General features: G+C 38.0%; 2 protein-coding genes across 2 annotated transcripts; both read right to left on the reverse strand.

Annotated features, from left to right (window-relative positions):
• Nucleotides 1–2452: 2452 nt before the first annotated feature.
• On the reverse strand, nucleotides 2453–5986 carry LOC144647438 (mitochondrial import inner membrane translocase subunit Tim10-B-like). The gene is made up of 2 exons (XM_078507248.1): nucleotides 5807–5986; nucleotides 2453–3289 (listed from the first exon to the last, which is right to left on the reverse strand). The coding sequence occupies exons 1-2, from the start codon at nucleotides 5872–5874 to the stop codon at nucleotides 3085–3087; spliced, it is 273 nt and encodes a 90-aa protein (XP_078363374.1). The 5' UTR covers nucleotides 5875–5986; the 3' UTR covers nucleotides 2453–3084.
• Nucleotides 5987–9472: 3486 nt separating this feature from the next.
• LOC144647451 (uncharacterized) lies at nucleotides 9473–11051 on the reverse strand. Its single transcript, XM_078507258.1, has one exon. The coding sequence runs from the start codon at nucleotides 10887–10889 to the stop codon at nucleotides 10308–10310; it is 582 nt and encodes a 193-aa protein (XP_078363384.1). The 5' UTR covers nucleotides 10890–11051; the 3' UTR covers nucleotides 9473–10307.
• Between the last annotated feature and the right edge of the window lie 1212 nt (nucleotides 11052–12263).

Genomic DNA, 12263 nt, shown 5'->3' on the forward strand with positions numbered 1-12263 from the left:
AGTGGTATGAAATGTGGTATGTAGCAACAAGAGGAATAATGTCAAAATATTGTCATTAGATAGATATTTTCATATTTTCTTTTAAAAACCCCAATGTACAGATATTTGTATGGTGGTGTTGCCACACATTCATAAAAATGTCTAAACATAATTGTAACTTTTGAATGAATTATTTATAGCATGTTTTTATCCTTTGTCTTCAAATTCGGAAAGTAACTAAAATAAACTTTTCTGTTCATTTATGATCCTCTCTGATTATACAGCATTTTTTTAACAATAGCTCCAGAAAGATTGTACCATTTAGAACCATGCAAAAAAGGCAGCACGACTTATTAAGTTTAAACTTTTAATTCATTGCTGAGAAATAGGGTAGTATAATCATTTTCAGTGACCCCCCCTTACAGACCATATTTTTTGGCTGCCCCCCCCTTTGAAGCCATACTTTTTTCATGACTACCCCGTCAAATCCCACCAACCCCCCCCCCACACCTCATAAATAAACGGTCCCTAAAGTCGGAGAACTGAGTGACCCTTTAGCTTTATGCAAATCATATGGTTGTTCACCAGACTTCATGGAGTTTTGTACAATGTAATAGACCCTTTGCATAAATGGCGTCTTCATTTGAATAACAATACATATACATCCTTAGCCTCACGTTCACGTAAAAAATCCTTTGTCTAAAAACACCCACACGGGGCTAAGAATGTACATAGTATTGTTATTCAAATTTGGGCGCCATTTATGCAAAGGGTCTATTCTATTTTTAACTTACACCCCAAGCAGGGGCGGATCCAGGATTTTGATTAGGAGGTGTGCACCATTAAGGGATGGCATAACTGACTTTTTTTGCAGAATACCACTTGTATTATAAAGCCGCAGGTCATCTCGGGGGGGGGGGAGGGTTGCAACCCCTGCACCTCCCCCTAGATCTGCCCCAGCCAAGTTATGTTATTTACCCTCACTGTGATAACTTTGAAAATAGCACACAACTTGGTCTTTACATATTGATTATTAGAGACTATGCTTTTACTTGTTTACTTAATTTTGTACCCAGATGTCTTCTTTCCATGGTAGTATTGAAGATCTAGGTATGAAGTTATTCTTCACTGTGACAAACAGAATAGTCTTATGTTTGTTTTAATCAAGACCAACCCTCCAAGTTTATTTTTTTCCTTTGTGGCCATTTGGCCACCGACTGCTCAGGTTTGGTCGCCAGTGAAAAATTTTAGTCGCTAAATTAAGCTTACACTTTCAATCCTTCTTCTCAATTTTAGTCGCCAGGCTGGCGACTTTGGTTCCAATTTAGTCGCCAGCTCCAAAATTTTAGTCGCCATGGTGACTAAAATGGTCTTAACTTGGAGGGTTGAAGACAGTGATCACTTTTAATGGGCTTGATTCAACACGACCACCATGCAGAGAAAAATATACTAAGCATCTGTTATTAGAATACCCCATACAGTTCTTGTACAGGAATGCTCAGATTTGCTTGCATTTTTCATTTCATATCAATTTCAGTGAAGAACAATTTGTAGGATTTTGACACGAATTTGTGAAATAAAAAAAAGTTTAGTGTCAGCCTCCCTAATAACTGATCAAGTTAAAACAAAGCAACTCATAACTGGAATGGTGGTTTAGTTATCTGATCTGTATTTCATTACATTTCTAAACCTCAAATTTTGTCAAAAAATCTCTGCTGTGCATCATATTTTCAACTGCCTGCTCAGTATTTGGAAATGAAAATACAAAAAGTTTTTTCATATATTAGAGACATTTGTATGGTTATGTGGCGGCAAATTATGTTTGGGCGGCACCAGAAAAACTCGGTTAAAATCTTAATGTCAACTCCACTCTTCCAGATTGGAATAAAGTATCTACTGCATTGGTACATTAGTTTCTTCGAATTGAGCACCATTCTAGGGGCTATGTTGTTGTCAAGTACGGCGGCTCTTATTTGAAGGAGGTGCTTATTTGTGTTACCAGTACTTGGGGAAGGTGCTTTTTGAGTAAATATGGTTGTGTCGATGATAAAATTGTTTTATTTGGATAAAAGAAAATGCCCATTCATGACATTAAAGACAGCTTGGGAGTTTAAAGCAGTCTGTGGTATTTGTGCAAGTACTTTTCAGTTTTCCAAACTTTAGCCCTGGTTAATTTAATGGACTCAATGTTTAATCCCACATCTTCCAACACTGTTGGGTAAATTGTTGCCACAAAGTGTAGCCCAAAAATGCAACATGGGGACTGTTCCACGCAGTATTTCAAATGTTGGACCCACATTTAACCAAAATCAAACTTTTGTCCAACAGTCCCAACAGGGTGGTCAACCAGTTCCAAACTTTGGGTTGGACAAAATGTGTTCAACATATCGGTTCATTAACGAAATGTTGGATCACTTGACCAGGGCTTTGTGAGTGTCTTATACCGGGTCACACATGCAAGTAGACAAAATGGTAGTTTTCTATCTTCTTTTATTTAATTAAGCCAAACATCCACACAGCACCCCCATATTTTTTTATAAAATATTGTCCTGAATAATTAAACAGAGCTCTGCTATAAAGTGTATCAAAAGCAGAGGATCTTGAACAGATGCATAAGCCTCCCCCAGGGGGGATACTCCGGCTTGTAAATGACGGGGATGATCGAAGGATTTTTTTGGGTTTGAAATTTTCTATTCCTGGATTTTTTGGGTTGGAAAATTTGGCAAGTATTTTTTTGGGTGACTTGATTCAAATAAGGGATTTATTTGGATACTAAAAACGAACTAAAGTGCCTTGGCGTATTTATGGTATGATGAATAATCAAACTTGAGCGTTATTGCTCCTCCTGGTAATTTGACAAGGGATTTTTTGGGGGGTTATTTTTGGTCCAGGAATTTTTTTGGGTAATGTCGGAAGACTTAAGGATTTTTTTGGGTCCTGAGTTTTGCCTTCATTCGATCATCCCCGTCATTTACAAGCCAGAGTACCCCCCTGAGAAGCCTCCTTAGTACAAAAATCTTTCATAAGAGATCTGCTGATTCAAAGTTATCTTCTTTCTTCTCAGTAATTATTAGTGTTTTAGGATTTGCTCCATTTTGTCACAAGTTAATTCCCTGCTTGCCCTTGACCTTGAAGCTGGCTCATTAGCTTCTCATCCTGCATTGACATAGAAGTCAGTTTCTTGCCGATCCTGTCATGTATCTCCAGATATTTTGCAACACACCGATCCAAGCAAACTGATTCTCCTTTTGTTAGATCACCTTCTTTGTACTTAGGTGATATACACTTCTTTTGACATGCCACTGTTAATCTGAAAATCAATAAAGAACAATAACAAGTAATGAATAATCTCAGTTGTTATAAAAAAATTATTATAAATTATTAATCAATAACTTTTTAGCTGAAAGGCTACAAAAGGTTCAAGAACTGAAGTCTGTTTTATTTAAAAATAATTTCATATTGTGCCTCGATGCCATTGTTAACAAATTGATTGCAAGAAAATCTAACTTGTAACACCTGTGAAGCCATTATTATGGATGATATTTAATTATTCAAAACATACGTCATTGTAATCAATATTTTTGTGACATTATATTTGACATCACCCAAAATTTGGGGAATAGCCAGTGAACGAGTAGAATCCCATCCAACAAAAATAACAATAGTCCTAGTCTCCCTCAATTCAAAGTCTGCCCATCTTCACCGGCTCGTATTTCTCAGGTATTTGACAACTTATCAGGTCTCAGACTTAAAGTATGAGGCCTTCCAAGGGGTTTTGGTGACAGGTGACACTACTCCAAAATAGCTAAAAATTTTAGGGACAAACTTGTCCAAGAGGGATTTTACCCTTAGCTTGACCTCTTGACACTAAATAATGTTTCAGTCATTTCCAAGCGAGATCATCCCCCCCCCCCAGGCATTTGACCGCTACTGAGGCCCAGATAGTGGGGAATTTGATTGAACAGAAGCCCGGATGGTCAGGCATTTGAACGCAATTCATCATGTAAACCGACTCACAATGGCATTTCAGCCCTGACCGGTGGGGGGCATTTGACCATGCAACTGGCCCACATAGTGTACAAAACAATATATATTTAATATTGACTTAATTTTTTGCTTTCAAATGGCGCTGCTGATTCTATTAGATGTAATGAATAAGTCTTACAGTGAAACGAACTCAACCGGGGCCACCCAACGTTTTTTAGCCAATCACAAGACGTGTTCAAAACAAAAGAATTGGAGTTCCTTGGTCAGGGGACCAATCACAGTGAAGGGCAATTTTAACTCTTCGCTTGACTGAATACGATGCGAAGGCACGCTAAAGTGTTGTTTTTACGGCAAAAATATAATTTTGTTCATTTCGTTTAAGGTTAAGGCGAAAGTCTGCCAGTAATTTGGAACACTGGACGGAATCAGCGTAAATAAGTTTACCGAATTACGGCCGCGAATATTTTTGAAGACTGAAAGGATTCAGCGTATCACCGAATTACGGCGAGCAATTTTGAAGACTTCGAAACACTGAACGAAGTGATGAACGTAGCGAAATAAATTTACCGGCCGATTCACGGCCAGCTCAATATTTTCCGAAAGACGGCTTGGAATGTCGAAGACGAAAGCTTGGATAATTTATCGAATATTACGGCCGGGAGTTTTTAAGACTGAACGGACGCAACGTAAATATAAAATTTACCGAAGCATGATCGGCTATAAAACTAACAATATGCCACACATTTTCCAAAACACGGCCGGGAATGTCGAAGACGAAAGCTTATGTCAGTTTTCCTCGAATTTGCGGCCGACATTTTTGAACACGAAACGGGCTCAACGTAAAAATAAATTTACCAAATTACAGCCGCTAACAAGTATGCGTGAACCTGTCACGTTTCTGCACGTTTTGTTGAGTTTTATCCGGCGATGAATATATTTATGGTTTGAAATGTTCGCCGTTGTAATTTGTTCATTAGGTACAATGTTCTTTTTATCACTGTATCACTGTATAGATATCACTGATGTAATACACTGAGTTTATCTCTTAGTGGACCGGTGTTGATTCGCTTCGGCAAATATATATACTGGTTTGAGGAAAAGCCGTTTCGTCTTCACAGTTTCAGCCGGTGTCAATTCGGTAAATAAATTTGTGTCGAGTCCGTTTTGTCTTCATTCCAGGCGCAGGCCGTGCTATTTTCGTTGAGTCCGTTCAGTCTTCAAAATTCCCGACCGTCATTCGGTAAACTTATTTACGTTGATTCCGTCCAGTGTTCTAACTTACCGGCAGACTTTCGCCTTAACCGTAAACGAAATGAACAAAATTATATTTTTGCCGTAAAAACAACACTTTAGCGTGCCTTCGCATCGTATTCAGTCAAGCGAAGAGTTAAAATTGCCCTTCACTGTGATTGGTCCCCTGACCAAGGAACTCCAATTCTTTTGTTTTGAACACGTCCTGTGATTGGCTAAAAAACGTTGGGTGGCCCCGGTTGAGTTCGTTTCACTGTAAGTTGCGTTTAGTATTTGTTGTTTTTAAGAGCCTATATTTCATCAAGGTTTTGTACAATGGTATTTTTGGAAAAGTGTCTGTTCAAGATAAAAAACATGGTCAAACACAAATATTCGCCCGAATGATTATTAACTCTAGCTTATAATAAGCTTATCAAAAATCGATTACCTAGCTGCAAAAATTATGAATATAGTGTTTTTAAGTAAGACATTTCCTTTACATTTTTCACCAAGATGACTGTAATAAACCTCCCATAGGTCTCCGATCACCCGTAAACCGGCGTTCTGAACCGACCTGCGAGGCAGAGCATGCATTACATTCCGTACTCACCGGTTATACAAGTCTGTCATCATTTCAATTTCAAGTTCGGCGACCATCTGCGCCTTTGCTGGATCCATGATTGAGCTGACGTTTACTTTAAACGTTTTCCACTAACAAAAATCTAACTTAAATGCTGTTTTACTCTTACACGTGATTAGCAAAGCGATTCATCCGCCATTTTGAAACTGGTTCCCATGGGTAAAACCGCAGACTACTAGACTGTCGCTTCCGAAATACGTATTCTCGTCCCAGGCTACCTGTTGGTTGCTGTGCCAAGTGCAAGGGGGCCGGGACATGATGAGGGGTCTTAACCCGGTATTCAATTACTAATAAATGCATCAAACAGAACTTACCTGAAATTTGTTGGTTGCTCTGCCGAGTACAGGGGTTATCACCGGGAAGGTATCAGCATTTTGAGGTTCTTCCAAATATCAGCACCGGGTAGGCCTTTCTCGATTATGCTAGCATTTTTTTCGGCATTTTTTTGGAAAACGAGCATTTTTTTTCGTTTTTTCTTGAAAAAGAATTGCTAGCATTTTCTGTCATTTTTCATGACTGTGATCCAGACTTCAGCACTCAGAAGGATAAATAATCCTAAAGTTTCACAATTTTGATTACTTAATTTGATTGTTTTCTGTCTGGTTTGACTGTTTGTGCGTTGTGTTACTTATTTACTTGTGTTGTGTTACTTGTGTATGTTTTTTTAATTTTTTTTTAAATATATTTTTTAAATTTTTTTTAATAATTTTTTTAAAATAATTTTTTTTATTTTTATTATTTTTTTTTATAAACAAACAATTATTAAGTATCACCTGTTGTTGATATGAGCATATAATGTAAGAGTTTGTACGTTTTGTTTGAAATAAAACAAAGCATTCTTTGGAATTCAAGTGGCATTTTTTAAAGAAGTCAGGCATTATTTTAGCATTTTTTTGGCTTTATGCGAGAATTTCTAGTAGCATTAAATGCCAGTTTTACTAGCATAATCGAGAAAGGCCTAGCACCGGGAGCAAGTGTCCTTTATATCTAGGACAATAAAATTTTGAATCATATAACGCCTCTTCTGCGTGAACCAATGCAGTTTTAATAGTAGTGTTAACTTTACTCTATAAAGTGGGGACTATAAAAGAAAATTGTATGGTCACGGTCAACACCTGAGAAAGTATGCAAGAATTCCAAAGTACTTAATGTCCTCAAAATGTTTTCATTTCCATTCAAATTCTCTATATGGAAAAGCGGAATTGAACAAAGTTTCCGTGAACTGCAATGATCCCAAGTGCTTATAAACACGATAAATATGCGAGCAAAAGCCTTTTAACTCTTCCCAGTCAGAATCGTCCACAAAATTTGGCAGAGTTCAATAGAAGGTCCTCCATCTTCGATTTTGGGGTCATTTGGCGACGTCACGAAATTTCGCGCCAAATCGGTCAGCGGCCATTTGGCGCATTCTCGAGACATGCTGTCAGATTACACAAATTATTCTCAAACTCATTAATAATTGCCAACGAGACAGCCGAGCCAAGAGGCGAGGCTGTCGAGGCGGCAGAATCATAGAGCCGTGTGCGTATGAGTGTATAGGCAGAGAAAATCTTAAGTTCTGCGTAAGGGACTTTTTTTTTACCATATTTGGGTGTAAGTAAACCCCATATTTGGGTTGTATTGTTCTTCCCAACTGGTTTCCAGTCTCTCACTCCTTGCTAGAGAGCAAATGACCGTCCACGCGGCTCGCTGTTAAAATTTTCAATGTGGTCATTCATCCCTTTACCGATAAATACACCTTTAGGGAATTATAAATCGAAAGAGAATACCCTACAGAATATTCGACCGCCGAAAAAATGAACATCAAGGTCTTCAAAGCGATGAAATAATCTTTCGACTTTGGAGTGCTTTGATTTACGATCGAAGAGAGACATGAAAATCAAATGCTGAAGTCGGGTAAATGCTTCCTTTTAGTGTTGATTGTGTTTATAGTAATTGTTTGACCGATGATTTATTCTAAATCAAATACCGTTTATATTTTATTTGGCACGCATTTTCGCTCCGCGTAGGAATAACATCAATACAAAGCGACGCTCACTAAAATTACTGCATGTCATACACACAAGAAAGTCAAAAGTTTTTTGCTTCTCACGGCAAATGTAATGTTAACTTGAATAAAAATTTTGTCTCCAAATAATCCTTGACCGTTCAAGTTTTGTTTTCTGTTCAAATTTTTCAAGGTTTGCGTAACTGAACATGACACTTCGCATGCGAGACTGAAATCTGACCCGTGCATTACTGTCTCTGATTACTGAAAATTATTTTTAAAAAAGCATCTTAGCAGTTTTGATTTTGGGATTTGATTTATAAGAAGTTCTCGAAATGCAACTATCCCTTTTGTGGACGGAAACATTTTAACCATCGCGTGTTGTATTTAAAAAACAAAAAACCTCATTTATTAATTAATTATTGCCTACATTTTGTGACATTTTAACGTTAAACAGAATTTAAAGATTTGTCAAGAGTTATCAATCTGTCAAACCCGTAGCATGCGTAGCAGACATATGTCTACGTTTTTTAGTGTGTTTAAAAGAGTGCGCGATCGCGAGAATACGCGCGCTGGAACTGACTACGGCGCCTGCTACGCAGGCTATCAAGCCTGTGTCACTTATGAACACCAAAGAAATAGCACTTTTTTCGCATATTACCTAAATACAATTTACCATATTTTGGTCATTTCAAATATAGTTCTATCAAAAACCATTCAATATCTGTTCTTATGAACAAACATGAGTATTTCGCTCGTTGGCACTTACCGATAGGTACAACTAGTTTATCGAGTTAAAACAAAGAAAATCCGGTCTTACAGTGCGACGCGCCTTACCGTGGCCACCTAGCAAACTTTTTTACAAGTGTGTTTTCGTAATATTATTATTTGTTTGACGAACACGCCTCCTTGCAAAGTTAAATACGATCAAATAGAAACTTGTTACATCATACTTATCGACAAGACGCAGTGAAAACGCAAAATATTGCAAGATGACACTTGTAAAAAAGTTTGTTGGGTGGCCACGGTAAGGCGCGTCGCACTGTAATTATCATAGATTTGTACGATTTTATTTCTCTTAAGTTCTTGTTTTGATTGAGAAGACATATCAAACACTAGAAAAGTGTTTCGTCGGCTATCCAAACACCTCAAATAAAATGCTCCGCTGCGCGTCGTATTCTCTAAAGGTGGATTTCCACTGACGCGTAATTTTTTACGTGCGTGAAAAAATTAGAGACAATGTATGAACGACTTGCGTACACGTTTACGCAAGTCGTTCATACATTGTCTCTAATTTTATTTTCACGCACGTAAACGCACGTAAAAAATACGCGTCAGAAGAAATTCACCTTTACTCTCTTCTCGATGAAAACTGCCTCTTGTGTTTGATATTTTACTTAAAACTAGCAATGGTATATTGCAATTCGTGCGTTTTGATTGGTTGGCATCCAATGGTATATGAAAAAACGCCTGATCGCAGGTTATATACACCATTGACCACAAATATGGTATCTGATACGCGTCAACGAAAACAGCTTGGGCGCTTAAATGTATAATAAAACAATTATCTCACGTTTGCGCTTGTTGGATATGAGATAATTATAGCCAACTCAGCGCTATGCACCTCGTTGGCTATCTACCACCTCGTATCCAACGCGCGCTCGTTGTTAAGTACACCACTCGAAAGCGTTGCATAACTACTGTAGTATGTACTCAGTAAAAACCATAAAGGAATATGAGTTCCAAGGTTTTCCAATGACTGATCTGGAGGGCCAGATGGGAAAAAATATTCGGCTCAAGATTATGGAGCCGCATATTTTCACGTCCTGCCGTACCTAAAATCTTTCATAACATTTTGTCATACAACCTTTATCAAACTTTGAGTATGTTGCAAAGTTGCAAAAAATGTCTTGCTGAATGTTCTGAATTGGACGCGCTAAATAAATTGCCGACATGTGTGGGGTAGGAGGTTTCTACAGTACCAACATTTGTAAATGAACTTGTCAACCCTACACACGTCCGTTCGCTGTATTGTTTTGGGTTATTGTGCTCGTGGATAATCGGCTAGGAATAATGAATAGAATATTGTTCTGAGCAATTTGTAAATCTATGCGTACATCGATCTATAAAGCAGGTCACGCCGACAGAGTTTTAAATAAACACTTTTAAAAAATTTTTGAGGAACTAAGAAAAAGTCAACACTAAAGTTCAGACTTGAAGCGAGTTTTATGTTATTCTTACAAAATTCATCGACAAAATGTTAATTTGAGTTAATTAGTCTCCGATCACTTCGCGTCACTCTTTTCTACTAAACGCCGCGTTGTGGATAACTTCTTCGAACAGAAGATGAACAACTTTATCTCTGTTCTTTCTCACTCTGTTTTTTTTTTTACCCCAGCCACCAGCCAAAGTATCTCATTGTTACAGATCACCAGCCGTACAGATCGCAGGCAAACTCCGTAGTTTCTTGACGTTATCTCAGAGTTATATGTCGCTAGACATTGTTTTCTTGAGTTCAGGCTTCGGAACCAAGTTCTGCAAAAGCTTTCTGAATCTGGGATCGAGTGTAGCGTCTTTCTCGCTAGATTTCCTTATCAAATGTGGCGATAACAGAGCAGGCAATGTAGTTGTTTCTGAGTGGTAAACGTGATCGGAAATTGGTTTACACGCAACTTTTGGCAGATGCATATCTTCTACTGAGCTGTATGGGCTCCGTTCCGGTGAAGAATCTTCCGTACTTTCAAAGCGTTTCTTCGCAATTCGAGTCATCGTCGAACTGCGTCTTATTCCCCCATCCTCAATTGGAGGCAAGTTTAATATTTCGGGAGTGGATTTACCCCGACGCAGTAAATTTTTTCTCATTCCTTTGATGGCATGTGCTTTCTCCCATCGCAGCCGACTTTCTTCCTTCTTCTGCCAGAGTTTTATGTGATTAATCTCATCCTCCAGTTTTGTGTCTTCGAAAACGTTGTCCTTTAGAATAACCTGTCCTGTTTTACTGTCTTTGACTTTCAGAGCCGTGTGTACTCCGCGAGCTCTGATAAGTTCTCTTGTCCTTGATTCCATTGCTCTATTTGTTTTTAGCTGATTAACTGTTAATTGCTGAACAAACGTGCTGTCTGAATGAATTGTCACTTAGTCACGGTATTTCTCAGCATGTAGTGCTAGTTTTGAGCAACGGGTTTCCACTTATTTGTGGTAATAAACAACTGTAATATAAACAATTTCTCGAACATTCTCTGATTCGTGAAGTGAAGTGAAGTGTGTTAAGCTGTGATGTGGACCATACAATTCTTTTCAAATTCTTTCCCATTATTAACCTTTTTCTATTGTGTTGGCACGCCTTAGCACTGACTGTTTGAGTACAAAGCAATTTGCATGTTTTATTCCCTCCTTTGACTCGTCAACTGATGCAATTTATTATTTATTCATTTATCCAGGTACATCTAATTAGCCAAAGCTAGTTTAAATACAGCCCTGACTAAAAGTAAAGTATTAGTACCGTATTTATTCGATTAAGCGCTCAACCTTGAATGAGCGCCCACCTCGAAAAAGGGCCCACCCTGTTTAATATTTCGGGAGTGGATTTACCCCGACGCAGTAAAGAGTCGAGTAAGCGTCCACGTGAGTGAGTTCAAACATCTTTGGAACTTCGTTTAAGTCTTTGGGAAAGTTCGTTTATTTTTGGAAAGGTTTGAAAAACGATCGGAATCGTTCGTATGGCCTTCGAACAACAATTGGAGAAATTTTCGGAAATCTTCGGTCTAGGAACTGCTCAGAAATCGAAAAGTTGCTGGAACGGAAAAACGTTTCTCCAAATATGAAAACCTGCCGAGTATTTTTGGGACAGTCTTAACCCCCCCCCCCCCCCCCAAAAAAAAAAAAAAAAAAAAAACGTTCAAAAACGCTCCGCCGCCTCTGATACACAGTGCGAAAATATTTCCTTTTTTTACAAATACACAGTCATAAATAAGTTATAAATATGAATTATTATTATTATTATTATTATTATTATTATTATTGCTGTTGTTGTTTTTCCGAAGAAAAGAAGGCTAATGCTCATTTTAACAAGAACTGCAAGCAGTTTATAATCGTGCGGGTAATGTTTGACCTCCTGACCTCTTTCAGTGCTTTGGCTTAAAGGCACGGCACCGCACAGTAAAATATTTAGAAAAGCAGTCACTTGAGAAACACACAAGTCGTGTTTGCGTTTGTCACGGAGTGAACGTGACATGAATTTCCTTTACCACGTCATCTTTTTCTTTTTAAAACCACATGCCTAGCCGGAAAAATGCCTGCTTACGCATGCAAATATTTATTTTGTTCCAAATGTTCAATAAAATAACCCAAACCAGTTCATTTAAAAGAAAGCCAAATCACGCCAAAATAAAGAGTAGACTATTAAGGCCATCCCATTGTATTTCTCCGTTTAGCGTCTTC

The sequence above is a fragment of the Oculina patagonica genome, chromosome 3, assembly GCF_052425735.1.
Source record: "Oculina patagonica isolate OP01 chromosome 3, crgOcupat, whole genome shotgun sequence".
In the NCBI taxonomy this organism is placed as follows: domain Eukaryota; kingdom Metazoa; phylum Cnidaria; class Anthozoa; order Scleractinia; family Oculinidae; genus Oculina; species Oculina patagonica.